This window comes from Amblyomma mixtum, chromosome 3 (assembly GCF_055824585.1).
Source record: "Amblyomma mixtum isolate Tamu chromosome 3, ASM5582458v1, whole genome shotgun sequence".
Classification (NCBI taxonomy): domain Eukaryota; kingdom Metazoa; phylum Arthropoda; class Arachnida; order Ixodida; family Ixodidae; genus Amblyomma; species Amblyomma mixtum.
Genome location: NC_143014.1, coordinates 218,236,299 through 218,260,980, shown reverse-complemented (window position 1 = coordinate 218,260,980; position 24,682 = coordinate 218,236,299). Strand labels below are relative to the sequence as shown.

General features: G+C 44.4%; 2 protein-coding genes across 6 annotated transcripts in view; both read left to right on the top strand.

Annotated features, from left to right (window-relative positions):
- The first annotated feature begins 3,005 nt into the window (after positions 1-3,005).
- On the top strand, positions 3,006-21,343 carry LOC149353700 (defensin-1-like). Of its 2 annotated transcripts, none has more exons than XM_089582743.1 (4): positions 3,006-3,155; positions 4,989-5,065; positions 5,988-6,044; positions 20,983-21,343. In XM_089582743.1, the coding sequence occupies exons 2-4, from the start codon at positions 5,023-5,025 to the stop codon at positions 21,099-21,101; spliced, it is 219 nt and encodes a 72-aa protein (XP_089438869.1). In that variant the 5' UTR covers positions 3,006-3,155; positions 4,989-5,022; the 3' UTR covers positions 21,102-21,343. The 2 variants fall into 2 exon arrangements, with proteins under 2 accessions (XP_089438869.1, XP_089438868.1); XM_089582742.1 differs by lacking the exon at positions 20,983-21,343 and adding an exon at positions 7,953-8,308 and having other exon boundaries at positions 3,038-3,155.
- LOC149353699 (4 kDa defensin-like) overlaps positions 17,545-24,682 on the top strand; it is a 27,152-nt gene continuing 20,014 nt past the window's right edge. The window contains exon 1 of one of the 4 annotated variants that reach the window (XM_089582736.1): positions 17,545-17,630. The gene's annotated coding sequence lies outside the window, so the exon portion shown is untranslated. The other 3 variants (XM_089582735.1, XM_089582739.1, XM_089582737.1) reach the window with 3 other exon arrangements.

Here is a 24,682-nt window from a genome sequence, read left to right as displayed (position 1 = left end):
TTTTTCTTCACCTCAGCAACATCAGCGAAACGCTTTCCATTCACCTGCCTTTTCATTCTAGGAAACAAAGAAAGTAGCACGGGGCAAGGTCTGGAGAGTATGAGGGTTGAGGAATAGGGGTCATGCCATTTTTGGTCCAAAATTGTCGTAGAGACAGGGCTGTGTGAGCAGGGGCATTGCCTTGATGGAAAAACCAGTCACCCGACCGCCACAAATCTGGCCGCTTCCACCGCACACTGTTGCCCAATCTTTTCAAAACATCCAAGTAGAAAGCCTGGCTAACTTTCTGACCCTGCGGAACAAATTCTCAATGGACGACTCCTCTCACGTCGAAAAAAACCAATCAGCATTGTTTTGAGGTTTGGTTTCACCTGACGAGCTTTCTTGAGGCGAGGTGAATTTGATGTTTTCCATTGGCATGCTTGTTGCTTTGATTCAGGATTCGATTCAGCAACACTTAAGTTTTCCCCATAGCATCATTCTTGTACGTCTTTCTTAATATTTCAAGAGTTTCCATTCAACTTTTTCCGAGCAAAAATCAGAATTTCACCGGCGCACGCTGTTCACGAAAATCAGCCATTGCAGAAACGACATTCACACAAAACAGTCGTCACTCTAAAACTCTGCCTAAACTAGTCTGACCTTCTTCAACGACGGCACTCGGCTTACTGACTCTGGAATGTTCGTTGTATGCGCTCCTAGCGGCAAAACGCGGTACCACAGAAGCTTTGGCGAGCAAAAAATTTAGTCCGGTTTCTTTTGGGTACCCCCTCGTAAGTGTGAGTCTTGGAGGGGGCGATCATAATTTCACAATGCATTCCTGGCGTTTTCTGCGGAGGAGAAGTCGGGTTTCTTCAAGTCTTTTTTTTTTCACAGAAAATTTGCCCCGCCTTCCTTCTTAAATTCGCCACTGCGACCAGTTTTCGACGCTTAGAGTGCGCGCGGTCGATGAGCAAATCACCATGATGACCATGATCTAAAGTGAGCTTGGCATCCGCTCATGGATTCTGATGTCAAAACGAACAAGCTACAACTGAACTCACACTGCATGTGCAAGCATGTGACATGCATGACTTGTACGAACTACTTATCTTATTTTCTCTTGCAAAAGTTGCTCCTGAAAGCTGTCTAAGAGTTTCTGTTCAAAGCTGTTAGTTTTTCCGTCCCAAACATCGGGTTGACGTCACCGAGCTTTGGGTATGGAGACTGTGGGAGACACAACAGGATGCGCTTATCACAGTCACGGGTGTATAGAGTGAAGGAAACTTCGTGGTTTTATTTCTAACATCATCAGTTGATCATAAATATAACGGTAGTTGGGAATACAACCAGATATTTTCTTTGGTGGCTGTTCACGCATTCAACGTAAAAAAGCCACTGAGTAAAGAAAAAAGGCAATCCTGCCGGTTTTCCATTGAGCATATTAGACAGCTTTGAACAGATTGCGTGCCGGAAGGTGTCAATATACAGGGTGTTTCCACTAACACGACCCAATGTTCAAAAATAGGCAATTTCAGATAGAAGAGTTCTTTTTTTCGGCTTAGCATTGTCGGCGGTGTAGTACATCGAAATACAGCTTAGACGTGCTTACTAGCTTGGCTGTTTAACGAATATTTAATACTTCACTTTTTAACCATTAGTTTTAGGCTCCTTAATTATTAAGAGGCGTGTAGCCCATCGTAAATATTATCCGTAACAGTTTATAGAATTTCGAACACGTAGTTACTTGCAGCGCCGTGGCCGAAATAGTTCCGGCTATTTAGACAAGTTACGTGGACTGGAGAGGTTGCTTTACCTGCAAGCCTCTCTAAAGCGTATGAATTTTGGCTTGATGGAGCCAAAATTTGACGACGACAGCGCAAAGGATAACCGCGTTTTCGAAATTCTAAGAATTAGTATGGGTGTTACCTACGGCACATTACACGCCTCTCAAATGTTAAGGAGCCTAACAGTATTAGTTAAAAAGGTGACTACTCAGTACTACTTAAAGGTGCACTGAAGAGGATTCTGAACTTGTCTTTTTGCCGCGGGAACTCGATCTACACGTTCCTAGCATTCTTAGAAACTGCAACTTATTGCCCTGTATGGCCCATTTCCCTAATTAAATCGAATTAACGTCCGGCTCCCGCCCTTTTTTTTTGAATTCTGCCTCGTACGATGGGCGGAGTCGACCAACGCGTGAAGTTCCTTTCAGCCAGCTCCGTGGAGGCTTTGCTTTCGATTTATTTTGTTTTTTAGCTTTTCATGAATAAATAGTTTCATTCGCAGATAATATAGCCGCAAAATAAGCCCGCAGAAATAAAAATACGCGCGGACTATTTGCTACTACGGACTACTTCGTATTACTCCGCCGATGGCAGAGCGGCAAGCCGCCACGGGACTGGGTGAAAGGCACTCCACGCGTTGGTCGACTCCGCCCACCGTAGGAGGCCGAATTAAAAAAAAAGAGTGGGAGCCGGACGTTAATTCGATTTAATTAGGGAAATTGGCCACACAGGGCAATAAGTCGCAGTTTCTAAGAATGCTAGGAACGTGTAGATCGAGTTCCCGCGGAAAAAAGACAAGTTCAGATTCCTCTTCAGTGCACCTTTAACCAATCAGCTAGTTAGCATCTCTGAGCTGTATTCTGATGTACAACACCACTGAAAATGTTATGCCGAGAAAAGCGCTCTGATAACTCAAAAAGTCTATTTTTTTTAATTGTGTAACGCCTTAGGGGACGCACCCTGTATGTTTTCTTCAATACATCTCTGAGCATCATAAAACGCATACTGTTTTTGCAAGTATCCACAGTGCTGTAGCCATTAATATGCACTCCCGCCTAAATACTCGCAGGAATTCGCTTGCATTGCAGTACTGCCGCGCCACAGGCGTAAATATCACACGACTTGGCTCTTCCTCGGCCGACCTAGGGCATTCATTGTTACCTGACGCAAACGTCTGGCCCGCATCCGTATCCAGCCCTGATATCATGATAACGTTCAATGTGAGAGCTTAAAGTGTCCACGCAGCTGTCCGTACTCTCCGTATCATGCTGGGAAAACCCGGGATATCTCCTCTGCCAAGCGGTTTCCGCCCACCTTCATTTTTCAGTATAAAAGCGCTCTCCTGATGTGATGGATAGCAACCTCCTCGTCTCCCGACTGCATCAGACGGTAAGACTATTCACATCGTGACCAATCTTACTCGCGCTTGTGAGTTACTTATTTCGAACATCTACCAAGTGTCTCTCACGGCAGGACGCTTAAGCATGAATCTGAATATGACTTTTTGTTTTGTTTTTGTCAGTAAATAGTTCTCAGTAATCTTAGAATTTCTGTGGAATAGTTTCTAGAGGCCGTATTACCCGTATACCATGCGGCTGGCTTTTTCCGTTCTGAAGAATGCGAATTTCAAGCAATGACGGCATCTGAAATTAGTCAAACTTGAAAATACATTTTTATGGGTGAAAATATTCGTTTTGGGGGAAGAGAAAAGTGAACCTACAATTCGCGTGTGTATTAAATAGAGCTCAAAAATAACTTTCGGGTGTTGTAAGCAAACTCGAAAAAATAAAAAGGGTTTGGTTTGGTTCATTGGGGCTTCACGTCACAAAGCAACTCAGGCTATGAGGGACGCCCTAGTGAAGGGCTCCGGAAATTTCGACCACCTGGGCTTCTTTAACGTGCACTGACATTGAACAGCACACGGGCCTCTAGAATTTTGCCTTCATCGAAAATCAGCCGCATCGGCGGGGATCGCACTCGCGTCTTTCGGGTCAGCCGCCGAGAGCCGTAACTACTGAGCCACCACGGCGGGGCTAATAAAAAGGAGTGGGGTGGGGGGTGACCCTGGTTTCAAATTGGTGCCACTGAACTAGCGCAGACGAGCTTAAAGACGTGCTTTAATTGATAAGCCGAAGGATATTTCGTGCTGAAAATTGTAGGCCCGGTGGGGTGAATCGCACTTAGAATCTTGAATAAAGAACGCTTGCTTTTTTTCATTTTTTTCTTTCTCTATAATTGTTTGGCATTGTTTAACCCTTTCGACCCGCTGAAATTATGCAAGTATTCTGCCGCAGTAGCTGCGCACGCTACTCCGCTACTAGCTGCGCACACAGAAAAGTGTCAAATGTGTTTCAGAAAATGAGGCCACCAAGCCAAAGTGGCTTGATGGTCTCATTAAAGTCGGAGCTTCTGTAATGAATATTATTCAGGCTTTAACCGAACCCTTAATGGCGTGATATTTTAACCTTGATCACTGGTCTCGTTATAGGCTATCAGAGAGCACTATGCAGGTTATGGTCGACAAAGGTCTAGAAAATGTGCCTCACATATACGTGTCAGAACATATACGTGTCAAAATCAAGAGCTGTCAAGCCCAGCTCAGCGCCGTGCGTGGGAACCCTCTCGTCCTTTGGATTGTTTATGAAGCGGTATTGGAAGATTTTACAGGAATACCAGCTCGCTAAGTCAGCTGCTCCTTCTTAAGAAAATAAAGGGGCCGGTACGTGCTACCGATCGCGCTATTGTATCCACAATGGTAGATGTCGCCTCCGCTTTAACCGTACTATGCTCTAGATGATATGGAGAATAGTCGTAGGCACCCAGGTGCCCCAGAACAAAACAAGTCACGAAACTCCTCCGCATTGCCTTGTTTCGGCTGGTTTTGAGAAAAGGAATTTTCCTTTAGGGCTTAAATGTATATTTTATGGTTAGCTCAACCACTCTTTGCATTAGCGTACCACCACAACCATGCAAATTCGTTTGTTGACCTTCGTTTTCAACAATACAGGAAAGTTCAGGGACCTTTCTGACGACTAGACTGGCAACCTCGCATACAGTTCAGTGCATAAGATTCAAGCTTTTACGTGTAGTTCCTAGGATAACGCTTAACTTTGGCTCTGTTCGTTTGAAAGCAAATAATCGGTACCCGAAGTAAATGCTGCAAAATGTAAATGGCCGCTAAACAGCATTATCCATTTTTTGTTGCCAACCTCTCGCGTGCAGTTGGTGGACTGACTCGAGCTACCTACCAGCCAGTATGAAGGTCGTGGCTGTTGCACTTATTTTTGTTCTCGTCGCTGGTGAGTTGCTTCGATATTGTTTCTCATAATTACAGTTTTCACTATTATTTTCCTGGCCAACAAAGGCCAAGCAGTGGTTAATGAGCAGTATGCCTTCTATCCTAAGATGTATTTTTCAAGAAAAGATAGCAGTAATGTAGCTGAACCATTGTGCACTAAAGACGTTCTGAAATCCGGCCCGTTTAAGTTGTTGCATATAGTTATGCAATGCTAGAACCAACTGAAAATTCAACAGCACAACTGACATAACCGTATTCGAAAGTAACAGTCTTTGAACAATTCTCTCTGGCCTTAAGAAAAAGCCCTTTAAAATGAATGCTAGTAGCATCTTTGGCAAGCAACTGGGAATAATAATCATTCCACTAAGCGGCATTCCAGTAAAGAAATGTATCTTAGCGCTAGATGTGCAAAATTTCTTCCCGGACCAGTTACCTCGCCTCTCGAGTGGGCGCTCAGCACTGGCGAGGCAGTCAACACTGAGCACAGTTGGGCGGTTCTTTGTAATTTTCGCTCCGAATTTATTTGCAATGCTCTTATTCGATTTTACATTCTGAATAGCCACCTGCAGCGCGCTGCTCAAGCTTCACACGATGCTCCGTCATAAGTTGATAAGAACCCCGTAGCTAAGCTATCTTCCGCGCCAGAAGCTAAGAGAGTTGCTAAACACAATGCAAATTTCCCGCCAAAATGCAGTCTGTGAAAATTTGCAAAGTAATGAACACTCAGTATTATCCTCATGCTACGGTACACTGTCGCAATGAAAAGAAACGCGAACAGCGGAGCGTGATGGCTACGCGCTGTTGGCATTTATTTTAACTGCGACAGTACCCGAACAGGATGTTCCAAAAGTGCTACATAAGCAGTATTCTCTGGATCGATTCTTGATGAGCGGCAAAAATTATCATCTCGATACTCTTCACAGGACTTGTCAGCACTGCCGATGAAGAGGACAAGTCTCAAGTGCCTCTCGTCAGAGTCCGTAAGCAGCCCTTCTCTCTACCAACTGTCCTGGAAAACCTCGATGCCCTTGCCTAAAAATTAGTTCCTGTGTTCTATGAAAAACTGCTCCGTGGCATATATCCTCTTTTCGCCGCAAGAGCGGCTACTGCTGTTAATTTTTCATATAAAAGTTGATATATGTTCATACTCAGTGACTCAGAACTTCGCAGTTCCGCCAACCAGTGCGGCCTATGCCCAATACTGAGGCGGCTCCACCACAAGTTTATGTGAACACTACTCTGGCTATGAATCACGCAATTAGTTAAATAGATTTTATCTACCACCTAATCGTTCAGCTTATTAAATTTATACAAAAGTTCCCCACAGATCGCAATAAAAAAATAGGGGTACAACGCATCAACACTGAGTTACTCGTGTTGTTAAGAATTTCTACGTTCTACCGTGCCAACTTTTAGTGACATCAGAAGAGTGAGCGGACCACAAATTATGGAAGGGCAGAAAGGTAGACCGAAAACCTTCTTTCTTTACTGAGGAGAGCTGGACGCAAACAGCGCAGGAGTGAGAGTTCTGTTTCAAAAAGTAGACACATGCAAAGTTTAAACCATCCACACATCCAGGAAGATAAGCTAGCTTTTGTCCTCCATTGAAAAATTCCAAAAAAACAGTCAGACAGGAGATCTACATGAGCGAAATTAAGGACTACAATGGAAAGAAAAAGTGGACACATTTTGGGCACACTCGACGTAGAAGAGATAAAAAAGAAGATTGGTAACAAACGGTGATCACTTTTTCCTTTTCTGCCGGCGGTTCGCTGCTCTTCGTAGAATTTACTTGGAGATTCCCTCGCTCGACTCGGACTTCAAGGGATATGCCCTGAAACCAGTGTGCAATTATATTCACGACTATATAATTACAACAGTTAGCTTCCTCTGCTAGAATGAGAATTCACTGCGTTCTTTTCGTATTTTCTTGCACAAATTCTGGTCTAAATCACAAAATTCTCCAAACACTCCACTTCTTGTACATGAGCGCGTTTGTATCCGCTATGCCCCCTGGAGAATCCCCCGCCATGCGTACATGATAGTGAGCTTGAGGACATGATCATGATCATCATCATGATCGTACACCTATTACTCGTTCAAAAATGAAAAGTGCCCTTCACTGCGCAAGAGTTCAGGACTTACGATATTATTCCCGCTGGCCTGCTGCTATGAAGAGTGAACTTCATGGTAAATAACTAATATCTTTTTAGTTTTTCACCACTGATGATAAGTTAGAAGTTACAAGTGGAAGGTTGCACAACAGCACAAGACGCCAACGATGACAGGATATTCGAGCCTGCAGCTTTATTCGGTGCGCGCCCCGCCTGTGTTGCAGAGTGTATAGGGCGTACTAAGCACGTGTTCACGGAATCGAATGCTAGCCGCAGCAGCAGCGAAGAAGGTGGCCGAAAATTGAGCTGCCTGATTGACATTCATTTTAGTTTGTTACACTCTCAGGTGGCTGCATTTTTTGCACTTTTTTTGTTTTCCAAGCGATGTAGTATTCCTTGCTGATATCAGCTAAATGACGACCTTGTTACTAATAGAAGAATGCTTCTGGGAAGGCTGAGTGATCCGCAGGTCACTAACTCAGTTGTTCTCGGGCGAAATGAATTACCATACCTCTAAACTTTGGGTAAAACCGGCGAAGTGCAATCGCCGTGAATACCTGTAGTTGAACATACAAACTCCTCATTATGTAGGGGCGTTCAACGTAATATTTCCATGAACTCTTCTGAAGCGCCGAACATGCTATTATGCCTAAGAATGCATGCCTATTGCTTTCATTTCTGCATTACCTTCAGTATATCTGTTGCTTTGTGTATGCTCTGTGAAAACCCAACAAGGTGTGGAGTGAATGCATGAATTTTCATTTTGCACTGCAGGCCGTGGCTTTGGCTGCCCGTTCAACCAATATCAGTGCCACGGCCACTGCGTGGGCATCGGCCGCCGCGGAGGCTACTGTGGCGGTAGCTTCAAGCTGACCTGCACTTGCTACACCTAGAAGTCCACAAAGAACGATGTCTTTCTTCGGTGCCCTACGATGGTCTCGACTTGTAGGAGAATTAGAAAGTCCTTAAAAAGAAGACGACTGCCTTGCCACATGGAAACCCTTATAATCTTATGGCGGTCACCAGGGGGCATTTTTCTGTACTGGTAGTTGCTGAGAAACGAGGAAATTGTGACAGTTTCATCAAGTAACTAGAGTGTTCTACTCCTGGAATAAAAGTTGATACGTGTTTATGCTGTGTTCTGCAGTATTCATTCATATTTCTTCCAGCGTTGACCCGTCGTACGCCAGTATCCGCCGAGTATTTCCATTCAAACCCACTTAGTGGTTAATGCAGTAGAGCGTCAGTAATCTAAACCGACAACAATATAAAGTTATCTTTATTTCTAGTGATAATAGAAATCTGTGCAATGACTAGAAGACGCTGCAAGGGAGCGTTGGTAGAGTAGCATTAGCGGGCCCCCTGAAATCTCGGCTGAGCTTTTGGTGGCCGAGTACGCGCAGAGAATTTCGTGACAGGTGTCGATCCGTCCAGCGCTTACTACCCTAGCTGTGCAATAAAATACGTTCCCCATGCACCTCTTAATTCTGGAGAAATGCATTTGGATTGCCCAAGGAACTGGCTCAGGAGATAGTAATTAGTTACAAAGACTTACCCCTCTTTTTCGCCAGTTTTGTATTCAGAGAACATCACAGGAGTTTCTTACATAACAGGACGCAGAAACGCTTTCGCATCTAAACTTTATTTCAAGGTGAGCTCTTCATGCTAAAAGCAAACAAACTATGTACTCCACTGTTCTCTCAAGGGTATTGCGTGGACATAGTTTCTGTACTCTTGCGTGGTACATTTGGCAGAAATTTAGTCTAGGTACCGTGCCCTAACTTATCGGCATCATACTATGTGCGCAGTACTCGTATAATACACAATCACGAACACAGTGGCCTCTTCAGCTGCCATCAGGCACTGATTTTGGGGAAAAGACGAAAGCACTGAATATTCCTACACCGGCGGCGGCAGCACTGAGGCCTATAGTTCGATAGGGAGTAAAGACCAAATTGATTAGGTCACAGAATATACCATGGAGAGTATGATCGCAAGTTGTTCTCTTGATTGCTCTCTATAAAGGAGTACCGTCGTTGATAGCTGTTCAGCCCAGATGTGTGCTCTGCCGTTGTCGTACATGTGCCACAATTCACAGCACTTTTATTCCACTGAGCGCTTTAATCACAATTTACTGCAAAGAAAAAACTCCAACTCGTAAAGGTGCGCCCTTATTCCTTGAATGGCACACGCCGCTGGTTAGCCAACCAAACACGTACACATCTGCTTGAACGCCGCTGCGCAGTACCCAGCCCGGCGGCGGGTTTGGAGGCAGTGTCGATGACATTCGCGCTGGTTGAAAGGGCAGCCAAATCCCCAACGTCCTGCAGGTAGGGCACAGTTCCGTATAACTTATTGAAAGCAAAAAAAAAATTTAGATGGTTTGGGAGACCTGCAAAGTGATAGTCGAAAGATGTGAAACCTTCGATCCACGCCCAATTGCATCAGATTAGTAGTATGTCAATGCGTACATGATACAATGCATTTAAAGATGTCGTTGATAAGCAGTTACCGATGTAGTTAGTGTGTTCTCCTGAGAACAACACTACATCTATTTTATTCTTGTACGATGCAGGTAAACTTTACGTTCAATTGTTGGTCTTTGTTCTTTTTTTGTTGACTTTACAGCTAGTGATGCCTTAAGCAAGAATGTCATAATGATGAATTGCGTGGCCGCGTTGCATATTCGGAATATTTGCTTGTATTTCTGATTCCCAAGAGTGTTTCCTAGCGGACTAGTTGGTGCCAATCGTTGATTTTTAAACCTGCGCTGTAAAAAGGGAACAACTATATGCGTCTGCCCTCTTCCCTTTGTCCTCTTTTTTTCGCGCAGTTTTCAAAATGAGCGATTCCCAAGATTTCTTTTTACAAATCCAAAACTAATGCAAGCAGGGCATTGCATGGAGGTTAAGTAGTTCACGCGATGTCAGCACGTTGGCTTCTTTTCCCCAAAATACATAACACAAAAAATTACAGTCAAACAAAACCGTTCCAGGGCTCCGAAATCAATCCGAAGCCCCCTACTTCGGCACGGCTCACAATCCACAATGCGGTTTCAACACGTAAAGCTCCAATGATTATTGCTGTCATCAACATTACAATGGGTTGATGTCGTTTTAGTAGGCCAGTGTACATTTAGAAAAAGGTACTCACGAATTCTTAAGGGGACCACTTCCCTTTTTTCTCCTTCGATCGCAGCTGTGGCGAAAATTTCTATTGGAATTAAAGAAAACAGAACCGTTTTACGTCTTCAGTCAGGCTGTTATGTATCGAGCAGCAAAAGGCTTAGAAAGGAACAAAGTGCTGCGGTCTACATTGGAGCTTACAGCATAATCACCGTTAATGATTCAATTCGCACAGTTCTCGCTATAACGGTCATCAGAGAGGCCAATACACGGGACTGTACGCATTAGCTAAAGAAGAAGAAGCGAATATTAACTGCACGCAAAAGATTTTTGTAAGGCTTTTGTAAAGATTTTTGTAAAGATTTTGATCTGTACAAATTGCCATTTATTTGCTTCAACGCGAAACAGCTGAAAGTGCGACCGTCTGCCGGAGCACTTTTTATGCGTACAGTGATCTGTACAAGCGCAGCTTATAACATTCAGTTTAACGGAACGGGTTGTTTCTCACCCACTGAAGTTCGTAATTCGGGGAAAGAGTGGGTTCACAAGTAACGTTATCAATGGGGTATGTCAAGCACATTAATAAAAGGAAACTAATAATAAATGAGCAATGGTAGTGGCTAACCCTGATTACACCTTACTGTATAGCCAGTAATTATTTCTGGGCTTTCAAAAAAACTGCTGGCAAGTTGCTCTTCTTACCGTTTTCAAAGAGCAGCTCTAAGCCATTCCAATCTACAAATTCCGCCTGCACTGAGATCAGCTTGTTAATAAACTTTACTATCCTCTCGATACAAGCCTCCTAGAAGTTCTCCGGAACAGGTGTACGCAGCACAACAGTATTTACCATTCTATCCGCCAGAGGTTGAAAAATAACTCGAATATTTTCGGTAACTGGGTAGGTGCCACTTGTTCTAATGGACGACCGCTGTTAGTTATTTTCACGAAGTCTGCGCCAGGCTGCGGCGGCGCAGCAAACTAGTACAAGAAATAATGGCGCGCGCCATGCAGCATCCTTCTCCCCATTGCCTCAGTGGTTCGCCGGCGTATTTAACGTCAGTTTTGCTGCTCCAGCAATAGAGAGAGACCATGGGAAGACGACGTTTTATCACTGATATGGAACGCTTTCAGGACGGTCACAATGCTGTTCTTATCAATGCTCAGTCGATATCTTACCCGACACTCAGCCCATATTTCTCAAAAGAATTATTTTCTATGTAAATACGCGGCGCCGTTTGCTATGAAGCGCTGCGGAGTACGTATGACTAACAGGCGCGAAGAGTTTTCAAGCGCGAAGAGTTTTGCCATGACTCTTTCTGTAATTGTGGCCATTATCACAGCAGGTGTGGATTGTTATATGACTCTTTCTGTAATTGTGGCCATTATCACAGCAGGTGTGGATTGTTATATGAGGTTCTGTTACCCGCGGTGTGGGGGAAGGTAATACAATGCCACATAATATTTTCATTCATGTTGGGTATTATCGTTCTGTTTCCACTTTAACTGCTCATGAAATTACTCTCGCTGGAATCAGTCCGACATATGGGCATAGTCAACTGCTCCAAGAAGACTGTTCGAGGAAAAAGTTGACTTCAATGTTCTCGTTTTGCACCTGTGCACAAGACTATAAATTGTTATTGAGGCCAAACGAAGCACATGAACAATCAAATTTAGGAGCGCAGGAGAGCGCAATAGGGCGCAGATTTATAAGCTAAACCTCTGGCCACAGTGGCTGGCAAAATTTATAGCGCGTTTACTGCGCAGGAACTTGTCAGACTGACAAAAGCTGGGTTCTGCTTACTTCGCCTTTAAGCTTTACCATTCGCTCTTTCATGGATTTCAAAATCCCTCCAATATACTCGCAAATGGCGTAGAGAGTGCCGCTTTCACACCATATTTTTTTTAAATGCCGCAGAACATTTTTTGTCTGTGTTTATTTCTTTTATCCTCAAGCAAAAAAAGAGACTGGCGCCCACGGGGCCGCCACGATCGACCAACAAGCTCGAGTTCGTGAAAATTTTAAAACACGTCAAAATCCGCCTTTTCCACATGGCCGCTCTGCGCATGCACGCCTCTTCTGCTCTAGCTCCAATGATGGAAAACAAATCACTAGCTTCAGCTCCGGATGGGCAGTTCATGTAAGCGACCGGAGCATGCGACAAACGGCGAGCAGCTGTCAAGCACCCACTCGGCACTTCAGGCGCAGTTGGGGCCTTTTTGAACCGGATCGCGGCTGCGTCTCGCACGCGCGTTCCTTTTCAAAGAGTAGGAGACGAATTTTCGCTTCTCATCAGAGGGCGTCACATCTTGTGAAAAAAGCAGATTCCATCTAGGCTGACTCCAAGAGCAGCCCTCCGTAACGCCACCTTATTAGATCCTATTTACAGGTCGTGAAAATCGCCGGTGGCGGTTAAACAGACTAGAAGTAAGGTTATAGGCGCAGGGAATTCAATCGTCTTTAAAACTACGCAGGCCTAATTGTCATCACGATTTCGCCTGATTGATTGGGATACTTTGGTAAATGTCCATTTCTGCGATGGTGACTACTGTTCGGCTGACCCTGCTCGATGCTCGTCATTAAGGAGGTACAGCTTTTTTAAGGCGGAAGCCTTTAATGCCTCATCGTTGTAAGCAGGAGTTGTCGACAGAAAATGTCACGCTTTTCAATTGGTCGAAATGCTCGTGACGTCACAGTGCGCGAATTTCAAATGGGGCCAATTGTACTTTGGCTAGTAACCATGCAACCAATCAAAGGGATCGTATAGTGATGCTCTAACTAAGTGGGACTGAGTTTAGTTAATTGATTAATTAATCAATTAGCCTAATTCAGATAGAGGAGAATGAAGAGGTCAGAAGGAAGAGGAAAAGAGAAGAAAGACGCGCGTCGCAGCGACAACAGCGTCCGCGGAAGGAGACGCTGCTGAAAAAACAGATAAGTACGAAGCCGCGTTCGCTCCACCACCACGCACTTCCCCACTCAGTTCGACGTTGCTCGTTTCATATACGTTGTGTCGAACATCCTAGACAGTTCCAACATTTGACAGGTGAATGACAGAACACGATGGATAGAAATACAATAATATAAATATGAAATAGCCTAATTAACCTTTCTAGTTAGACCGCATAAATCAATAAAACCGAGAACGAAATTGGTCGAGTTGGGGAATCGAACCAGGGTCTCCGGAGTGCGATACGAGCACGCTAGCCACTCCGTAATGCCAGCTGAATGGTTTGGAATGAACAAAGGCGCGTCTAGCTAATACGGCGTCTTCGTTCACTCCCATCTTCCCCCTTTCCCTTACGGCGAGGTGCAGTTGTCCACCTAGATATGCGAGAGAGATACATTTCCTTTCCTCAAAAAATAAATTTACCGTCCAGCAAGGCGTACAGCCGAATTGGCGATGGCGTTCTGTGGACTCCCTGGCAGCGTTGCAAGGCGCTGTCGTGTTCCACTCTTACAGGCAAAGCTTAACATGTCAACCACACATCAGTAACACACGCAGACAGCCAATGGACGCGTCATTCGCTGGCAGCACTTGAATCATCATTCACAACCACATTCGTGGCAGAATGCTGTACTCAGGCTTTCGCCTTGCACCACTTTAGTCGCCAAAGTGACTCCTAATTTTTTTTCGCTTTTTTTCGATTATCAGAGAAGAAATACTGTAAAAAACTCAACTCTAACAAGGTACCTAATATTCGTGTTTTCTTCAAACGCATACAGCTTGGGAAAAATAGGCCCCGCAAATAATTTCTCCATAACATCGCCTCATAATCTCGTAAATATCTTACGCCAGCGATTGTTCGCCTCTGCGATAAGAAGTGCAAAGAAAGGAGTCAACGCTATTTCCGTGCAGTAAAAGAACTGTTTAAAACGTTATCATTCTAAATCATGTGCTCAGGTTTGCTCATTTTCTGTTTTCTTGCTTACTTATGCCCAAAGTCTTCGTGAACAATCTGGAACTGAGCAAGAAGCGCCGAAACCAACATAACTTTTCAAGGCTTTTGCAAGTAAGGTTCTGTAGTCACCGCGTAAACGAGCTGAGTTAACGATGAAAAGGTAAGTTTAGCACAAGGTTGGTGGCTGCTGAATGGGCGAGAATTCGATGTACTTTCAAAAACATCCTCATAAGTGTACGACAACGACCAGTATGTTTCCTTTTTGGCTACTTTCGGGGATCCTATATAATTGTGGGTTCCCCGAGAGTCAGCGTCATGTATCATGAGCCCCGTAACAGGTTTTGCAGACTAAGAAATCTTGCAGGCCTCAGGAAAGAGGGCCAGCAGTGTTTCTCATGAAAGTTATTGCTCCCGAAAAACTGCTAAACTTCGACTTTTCCTTAATTCGCGAAATATTGAGCCCTCGGTAATTAACTCGTTTTCGGTATGCCATAAAACTTCTGAGGACACCTCGCTAGAGATGCTCAGGCTGTCTGTCGAAAGACTTCACAAACCTTTTCTCAGTTTTGTATGTTCAACACTACTGCATATTTTACAGGCATTGTTCACCACTTAAGGAGTGCATGAAAGTGTTTGTAGGTAAATGGCTGCGAGGTACGTTTCTGTTTATATTTCTTTTCAGTGCCTCTGAAACTCTCTGTTTGTCCCCGGAAAACTATGCCCATTTGGGCGATATGTACGTATTAAAACAAATAAAGATTACCGCATAACTGCGGCCGATGCAGAAAAATACTTCTTTCATGTTTTCCCTGCTTATATCGCCAATTTATTTTAAGTAATCTGGCAATCAGCTTTCGTATTGTTGCTTTTATGGCTGCATCATTTTAAAGTTTTGCCTCAATGACATCACTTCAGGTGCGTGCCATACAACATTCTTAAGGCGGTGCTTTCAACAAGGCTTTTGTTACGAGGTTAGTGCCTGCTACCCTGCTCATGAGATAGCAACGCTAATCACGCAGTCGTCAATTGCTGAAGTATTTAGTAAATATAGACCGAGGCAGTTTCCAAATAGTCTGGGCAAGTAGAGGAATTTTTTGCTCGTGTTGGCCGGGAGGCAGAGCTTAAAACTCCGATGCTCGTGCCTTTTCGCTTATCGCTGGATTTCCTGTATAAAGCCGAAGGCTGCTTAGGTGTTTTGTTCCAGGAAAGTTCTGTCCAGCAGAGATAAGACGCTTAGAAAAATTCGTTCCCTGCACGTGAAAGAACAATTGGAAGATACGGAAACGCTGAGAGCGATGTACTATTGGCACGAGTTGAGGGTTATCACGTTCGTACGGGCTGAAACGGACCAAGAAAATTTTCTTGGCGCAACAGTCACTAAGTCTGTACAAATATGGCGATGCAAAACAAAGGAATGCTTCGGCTAACTAAGCCGAAGTATTCGTTTCAGCGTTCTTGCGAAAATAAACAGCGTATGAGCAGTTTAATCGAGTTGGTTAAGCCTGAATCCCTTCAAATCGCGTTAGACTGTACTCGGCGCTGCCAGAAAGCTAAACCACGAACTCTCGCATAGCTTCGGACTTGGTGTTCTGAAGATAGAGAACCGCTGGCGCACACTGTTAATTTCTGTGCCGTGCGCAGAGCGAGAAAGCACAGTAATTCTTAAGCAACCACAGCATTGAGTCCTTTTAATTTCTTTCCTGCCAATAATATTCGCATCCATCGTGACTGCTTTCTTCTTTAAAAGCAGAAAATATTAGTATAGGGTGGCCTGATATCAAATTTTTAATTTGTGAACAAAATCAGGCGATGAGACGTGTTATCAATATAACGAGCCTACACTGGTCGATACAAGTATACGCCTCAGTGGCTTGCTGAAAGTCCTTCAGCGAAACATTTTTTCCAGCAAGCCTACCATTTTCTGCGAAGAAATTGGAATTTTGTGTTAGTACTACTACGTACAACCAGTTACGACTGACTCCCTGCTTTGAAAAACACACATTGCAATGGTACGCGCCCGTCACCAGCGCATGAATGATGCTCAAGTTCCTCATGTTGGTTCGCAGTGCACGCTGTGGTATTTTATCACTCGATTTTGTATCATCTATTTTCTCTGTGCACTCATCAGCCACGACGACAAAGACAGGGGTTAACACGAGTAACTTCCTCTCTCGTTTTTGGTGTTTGGTTACGCAGTGAATGCTGTTACGCACTGAATGCTGGGAAGCTCTTCAGATGTTAGCTGACGACTTGAAAATTGGAGACACAACCTGGCTATGCATGGTATAAAAACAACAGTAAATGCAGGTTTAATGGCCTGGTACTCCAAAGAGAAGGCAGATATATAATTTAGTTGCTGTTTTCTTGCGTCTGATGAATGTCGTGTCTAACTACTTTCTCGTGCTCTTACTAGTGAATCGCGCTTTCGCAGGAGAAGACCCTGTTCCATTTTTTTTTCTTTTTCAGCTGCCGACATGTACTTTTGCTTTGAACGTGACCGCCCTGGCTCTTGTCTCCTGCCCACCAGATAAAAGGCAGTGGCTGGTTAATTGGAGAAGCCTCTATCCACGGGCAATTATCCGAGGCCAGCCTGACCAATGGGACGCCCTCGATTTCTACAGTGTGTTTCCGCATACTATGCCAAGATAAAAGATTTATAACGTGCCCTAGGAACGTTAGGCTCGGGTAGATTTGTAGCCACTTTCTAGCATAACGTTGGCAGCGCAGTCGCACTATTGCAGATTATTCCAGAACGCTTAGTAAAGATTTTATACACCGTGGACAGCAACCAACTGGCCCTCCCGGCCGAAACCATGGTTTGAGTAAAAAATTAAGGAGGCTAACAATCATTTAAAAGTTAACCATTCAATGTCAGTTAACGGGCCTGCTAGTTACCATATCTTACCTGTATTCTGACGTACTACAACGCTGACAATGTTGTGGCGAAAAAAGCTCTCTTCTAATTCAAAAAGCCTATTTTTAGAAATTTTGTAATGCCTCAGCCGAAACACCCTCTAAGTTCTCTTCAAGACATCTCTGAGCGTCACATAACACGTACTGATTTTGCCATCATCCACAGCGCTAAAGCCATTAACGTGCATTCCCACATAAATCCTCACAGTAATTCGCTTGCGTGACAGGATTGTCACGCCAAAGGCGTGAATATCACATGACCTGCCTCTTCTTCGGCGCACCCAGGGCATTCATTGTTAGCTGACGCGAACGTCTGGCCCGCATCCGCATTCAGCCCTGATATCATGATAAAGTTGAACGTGAGAGCTTGAAGTGTCCACGCAGCTCTCGGTATCATGCTGGGAAAACCCGGGATATCTCCTCTGCCAAGCGGTTTTCGCCCACATGCCGAGTATAAAAGCCCTCGCCTGTCGTGGTCAAAAGCAACCTCCTCGCCTTTCTACTACATCAGACGGTAAGACTATTCACATCGTTACTAACCTTGCTGGGGTTTGTGTTACCTTTTTTCGAACATCTATCAAGTGTCGCTCATGGAAAGACGTTTAAGCATAGACGTGAACATTACTTTTTGTTTTCTTTTCCGTATCTAGATCTCTGTAATCTTAGAATTTCCATGGAATAGTTCCTAGTGGCAGTATTGCACGTCTGTCGTGTGGCTCGCTTGTTCTCTGTTCTAAAGAATGCGAATTTGAAACAACGAAAGCATCCGCAATTAGTCAAACTTGAAACTACATTTTTGGAGGCGAAATCATTATATTTGAGAGAACTGTAAAGTGAACCTGCAATTCGAGTGTCTGAATAGAGCTCAAGAATAACTTTCGTGTGCTGTAAGCAGACGCGAGAAAATAAAAGGGCGGGGGGAGAGAGGGGTGTCACGCTATCAAATTCGTACCACCAAACATCCTGGTGAGCGTGCAGACGTGCTTGTATTTGATAAGCTAAAGGTTATTTCTTGCTGAAAGTTGGAGGCGTGGTGGGGCGAATCGCACTTTCACTAAACGCGCAAATAGGGCAGGATTGTTTTCAAGTACGCTTGCTTTTTGGAATTGCTTTTTTTCTCTTTCCCTATAATTGTTTGTCATTGTTTAATTCCTTCGACACGCTGAAATTGCGCGAGTTTTCTGCGCACGCTAATTTGAGTGTCCAGAAAGCATCAAATGTGTTGCAAGAAATGAGGCCACCAAGCCACAGTGGCTTGATGGTCTCATTACAGTCGGATTTTCTGTAATTAATGTTACTCAGGCTTTACCGAACACTCAATGCCGTGATATCTTGGCCTTGATTATTAATGCGTTGGAACGGTGTCTAAGAGGAATGTTTTTCAGTAGCTCTAATGGCCGCTGAAGAATCTCTGTCAACGCTTTTGGACGCAAGTAACTTGACTTTAAATAAAACCGCTCCCAGCAAATCATAATAGAAATAAATTCAAGCTTCAAATCAAGCAAGATCTGTATGTTGACCAGAGGACACGACTCCTCAAGTAAATATGGCCACCAACTTTCATACCAGTTCAATGTCATCAAAATGCTTGATAGACTCAAAAGTAAATAGCTGTAGAATGGCGGCCGATATTAAAGTAAATGCGAATCTTGTCGATTGAATCACTAACACTGTACGGTGGAAAAGTGGAGTGGGAGCAGCACATCGCAAGCAGCATACCTGTTACAGCTTATGTTTTTCATGCATAATTTCTCATTTCAATGCTCCTATTGCAATGACATGGTGGTTCGTAGGACGTGCAGATGATAGCTTGCGTCGACTGAAGCGCACTCGAGAGGCTCACCATCAGATTTTCAAGCTTTTAAGCTTAAAATGAAACAATTACCAGCTTGTATTTTCTTATCTGTACCGTTTGTGGTCTAATGAAGAGTGAGCTGTCTCACTCTTGATGAAGTAATAGTTCAAAAACACTCTGAAAACCTTGCTTTCGAAAGCGAACAGAAAACCGATATCGGAATTATTTAGTACACTGTATTCGCAAGCTGCCCAAATTTAAAGATTTTTTGCAAAACACTCTGCTATAGCTCGGGTACGTAATGTTGTGACGCGGTTCTCACTTTTTCGGTGCTGCCAGTTGAAAGTCTTGCTTCACTGATTAATGTTCTGTATACAGCATACAGATTTTATCTCATCACGTCTAGAACAAGATTCCTGCTTTCCAGGCATAGTAGCTGGCGCAAAACACACGGGCACAAGAGATGCGTCAGGACACAGGCTAGGACTGCGACAGTACTAGCGTGTGGCCTGTCGCAACGCTACTGTTAGTGTGTTTTTGCGCTAGCTTCCATGTATTGACCGAGTATCCACTAGGTCAATTCAGAACCCTAGCTTGCTTATTTTCCTTGCATGCGTACATATTTGAAGCACTGAGGCTGTCTTTACAGACCAAATTTCAATTCAAGAAGGTGCAGCGAGGGGCTCATTTTATTTTACCTGACATCATCAACAGGAGCATAGTTTTAAACTAGCGAAAGTGGTTGGCTTAAACAGAACAATTAGGAGGTATTATTTTCTGCTTCGATTACCTGCGGTTGTTTAACGTACACTGATATCCCACAGTACAAGGTTGTTTTATTGGTTTATTGGGGTTTTACGTACCAAAGCGACTCAGGCTATGAGGGACGCCGTAGTGAAGGGCTCCGGAAATTTCTACCGCCTGGGGTTCTTTAACGTGCACTGATATCGCACTGTATACGGGCCTCTAGAAATTCGCCTCCATCGAAATTCGGCCGTCGTGGCCGGGATAGAACAATACAAGGATCTCAAGAATTATGCCTTCATAGAAATTCGACCACCGCGGCCGGGATCGAACCCGCGTCTTTCGGGTCAGCAGCTGAGCGCCATAACCACTGAGCCACCGCAGCGGCTCTCATCTATGAATGTATAGAAGAGAACGACCTTCTGCATACATCGGAATTAAACCATGACGCTATCAAGTCATACCCTTAAGGCGGACCTTAAGTGTCTCCTAGAATTTTTATTGCCGCAAAGGTAGCCTGGCCATAACCATTTCTCCAAGCATATCATTCCAGAGTAGGCAGGGACCAGGCAAAGGGAAAGCTTTTGCCGCAAGAAAGCATTTGTCCTGCTTTAATATAGAGCAACTAAGCTATTTTTACGAACCCAAACGCAGTGGAAAGAGCGCCAGTTGTTTTGTGAGGACGACCCTAGGTAGCTTTTAAAATTGTATAGGGAGAATCAGGTGATGCGTAATGCGTCCAGAGAAGCATGTTTTTAATTACTGGCATTCTTACAAGGTAGCAGAGAGCACTATGCAGGTTATGGTCGACAAATATCTAAAAAATATCACGCAAATCTATGTGCCAGAGCAACCGTGGGTCAGAACAAAGAGCTGCCAAACCCAGGTCGCGCCGTGCCTGTGAGCCCTCTAGTTCCCTGATTCTGTTTCTGAAGAGCTGTTGGAAAATTATCAAGGAATACCAGCTCGCCAGATCAGCCGCTCCTTCTTTATAAAATAAAGGGCGCGGCTAAGTAGAATTTCTGGCGGTATTGTGTCCACAATGCTGGATGTCGCCTGCGCTTTATTCCTATCATGCTCTAGAGCATATCGGAAAGAGACGGAGGTAACAAGGTGTCTCATCGACAAACCAAGTCGCGAAATTATACCGGAACGTCTTTATTTTCATGAACTCTTCAGAAGCACCAAACCTACTGTTATGCCTAGGAATGCATGACTATTGCTTTCATTCATGCGTGACCTTCAGTACATCTGTTGCTTTGTGTGCACTCTGTAGGAAGCTAAGAAGGTGCGAAGTGAATGCATGCATTTTCGTTTTGTCCTGCAGGCCGTGGCTTTCACTGCCCGGCCGTCCCATTCAAGTGCCACAGACTCTGCCAGAGCATCGGCCGCCGCGGGGGATATTGTGGCGGTACCTTCAAGATGACCTGCATTTGCCACAGCTAGTGGTCCACAAAGAACGATGCCTTTCCTCGTTGCCCAATGATGGTCTCGACTTGTAGGAGAATTAGGAAGTCATTAAAAGGAAGACGACTGTCACGCCAGACCGAAGCCCTTTTAACCAATGGCGGTCACCATGAGGCGTTTTTCTGTGCTGGTAGATGCTAAGAGAAACAAGGAAACTGTAACAGTTCCTTTAAGAACCTCTAGTGTTCCAAGACTGGAATAAAACTTTTGAACGTGTTCAAGCCTTGTTCTTCAGTATTCGTTCATGGTTCTTCCAGCGTAGTCCCGTCGTACACCAGAATCCACAAAAATTTTTTGCTGAAAAGTTCTTGTTGGCTAAGAGCTTAAAGCCTCATTAATCTAAACCCATTCCAATATAAAGCCATCTGTATTCCGAGCAATAATATAAAATCTGTGCCATTATTAGACGCAGAGGCTTCATGGGAGCTTTGGAACTATAGCATTATCATTCGCCCTCAAAGCTCGGGTTAGCTTTTGATGGTCGCGAACGCGCAAAGAAGTTTGTGACAGCTGTCATTCAGTCCAGCACTTACGGTACTAGCTGAGCAATAAAATACGTTCCCTAAGTGCCTCTGACTTGTGCTCAGATGCACTAGGAGATCCCAGCAACTGGCTCAGGAGACATTGATCGGTTGCTGCGTCTTAAACATTTCGTCTAAAGATGAAAATTAAAAAGTTCTCTAGTTTGTTGTTGTTAATTATAAAATAAGGTGCATTTAAAAGCATGCTGGAGTCGGCCCCAACAACAGATTACGACACTGCGCTAGTCGAATTTATGCGCATTCCCGTTTTTTAGCAGTGTAATAGAAGCTGCCTTTATAAGATACTCTGGGCTATTTGGGAAGCTAATAAATGTGATGTTGGAGAGGAGGAATAACCGCGAACTTGGACGAGACTTAATAACGAGAAGAAGACAGGACGAGCGGTAACTAGCAACTGAAGTTTATTGAGAAAAACATATTGCAGCAAAGGTTGCATCTGCGCATAGCGTACACAACACCGTTACATTGCCAGAACTAAGATAAGAACACTCGAAACACGCGAGATGGCTAAAGAAACAAATCGAAACAAACACAAAAAACGAAGGAGATGGCTGCCACAGGTTTAACAGAAACCGGGTCTCTTTATCTAAAAGCGCCACAGAAGGCTCACTAACACACATATCGAGCCCAAGTTTGCTCATGTGTGCCGCTTCTAAAATCTCCCTTTCAAGCCTCGACCTGCCCCTTCCGATGATAGTGGCTTTGTTCAACTGTGGGTAGCAGCCATCGCATTCCCTGCAGTGACTCGGCAGATTGGCGCCATTATCTGGTTTCAAGGACCGATAGTGCTGTCGCAGCCTATCGTTGACACATTGAGCCGTCTGGCCAACGTATGCACTGCCGCATCGCAGCGGGAACTGGTATACCACATCAGTGGCACAGTTAACATATCGGTGCTCATGCTTGGTCGTGCACGCGACACTGCGCCTGACACTGCGCGGTGGCTGATTGGTTGTGGTGCTCGGCTACTGATCCGAAAGGCGCGGTTTCGATCCCATCGCGGCAGTCTCACTTTGATGGAGGCGAAATGTTAGAGTCAGGGTGGAACCAGCGGAACACAGACGCTGGACAAGAAAAAAGGAGGAACACACACCACACCGCTGGACTTACAACTGCCAGTCCAGCGGTGTGGTGTGTGTCCCTCCTTTTTTCTTGTCCTACGAAATGTTAGAGGTTCGTGTACTCCGGCAAACACGGGGGTTTTTCAACACTTTGAGTTCTTTATCGCACTGGATTCTTAAGAGTCCGCACTCAACGGTGCAAAAAATGTTGTTTAAAATACCGAGTAGAACTATTTCAAAATGCCAAAAGCAAGGAAACCGGAACCGAAACTGTTTCGTCCGAACTATGACTTCCGGACATACCTACCTATGACGTCACGGATGCTGTCCCCACAACTATTTGGCTAACTAGCGACAGTTAGCGTCTGTTTTGACCATTCTTTTTTGAGCTACCAAAATAAAGCGAGAAGTTTTAAACTTCAGCAAATGCAGAGCGAATATATGTACCAGAGCCCCAACCTGTGACGTCACGCATGCAAGGTTCCCTGTACAAAGCACCACGAATAATACCACGAGATTTAAAGTTTAAAATTAATTTGCGCTACATAAAACATCGCCCGGTTGCGAAATTTGGCACAGTTGACCAGGAATATGCAATGTACTTACCCTGAAATTTCAGTGAAATCCGTTGCTGCCAAAAAAGAGGGAGTCGACCGCAGATGGTGTAAATTCACCGGAACCGTTCATTCCGGCTTCCTTCGTAGCCGGAGTCGCTTCGGGACGTTAAACCCCTTAAACCAAACTAAGCCGAATAAAAAGATTAGCTTTGGCCCGTTATTTATGCGATGTGAAGTGGAAAGCAGAAATGATTAACTGCGCAGAAAAAAGTAGTGCCGCAAAAAACAGTGTGGGATTAGTTTTTTTCATTTAACACACCTGCGACTGTGATAAGCGCATATTCAAGCGTCTCCCTTAGGCTCTATTCTCAAAGCTCGGTTTGTGAGAGCGAAAATAAGAACAGTACGTTTAAGTTGTTCTTAATACGTTTTTGGTCACGAATCTTCTGTTAGGCTGCAGCTACATGGTTTTCTTGCTTTCCGATCTAGCTGTCGATCATGGCCACCAAGCCATTTTACTAGACCACGCGATGAAAACGGTGGCAGTTGCGGATATAAGAAGGCAGGCAGGGCAAACTTTTGGGGATAAAACTATGAAGAACCCCATTTTTGGAAGCAGAAAATACCAGAAACGAATGGCGCAATTTAGATCGCCTCCTTCAAGACTCACCCATCAATCTGCCCCTGAGGGTAGGCCACGAGGCACGAAACGCAACCCATTGGCACGTAGAGCAGGTTGCATGTGGGAGTGCGAATAAGTACAAGGCTGTTTCGGCTTTGACTACAAGGGCAGCGAAGCGGCTTACTTGTTGTTGTCAGATGCAGAAACTCATATTTCCAGCAGTGGACATATATAACCGAAATAGAACTCTTTTGTGCTCGCTGGAAGGCAGTGCGTTCGTGCAGGCAGGTTCTCAAAGCAGGTAGCAAACGGCTTTCTTAAAAACTAACTCGAAATCAATACGTCAACATGGAAAGTTTGCACTGTTCAGTCCACTGCTCTCGACCGTTCGTGCCGGAGGGCGTCTGCATCGGCATTGAAATTAGTATTAAACAGTGAGGCACCACACCACCTTTACATTGCCTAACGTGATTGAGCGACGGCCGTACTTGATCCGAAGAGCAGCTAAGACTACTATTTCCCTGACCAATGAGTTGCTGAGAAGAGTTTCGGCAAGACCGTCTCTAACGTAAATTTATTGAAACTACAAATACATGGGAAAGCGAAGGGGGTGGGAGGCGTATATTAAAAAAATATATCGCCTTTCGCAACTGATTCTTGAAAGTAAAGACAGCCAGTCCGACCTCCGAGACACATATGTATTTGACCCACAGGCATTTGAATCACCTTGATGCCCCTTTATGATAAATTTTATCATTTCCATTTTGACAGTTCATGA

Bases quoted from the DNA above. Each gene is read 5' to 3' on its own strand.
- LOC149353700 (XM_089582743.1), top strand. From the start codon at position 5,023: ATGAAGGTCGTGGCTGTTGCACTTATTTTTGTTCTCGTCGCTG. The intron at 5,066-5,987 runs GTGAGTTGCTTC...TACTCTTCACAG, and splicing joins TATTTTTGTTCTCGTCGCTG to GACTTGTCAGCACTGCCGAT. The intron at 6,045-20,982 runs GTAAGCAGCCCT...TTTGTCCTGCAG, and splicing joins AGTGCCTCTCGTCAGAGTCC to GCCGTGGCTTTCACTGCCCG.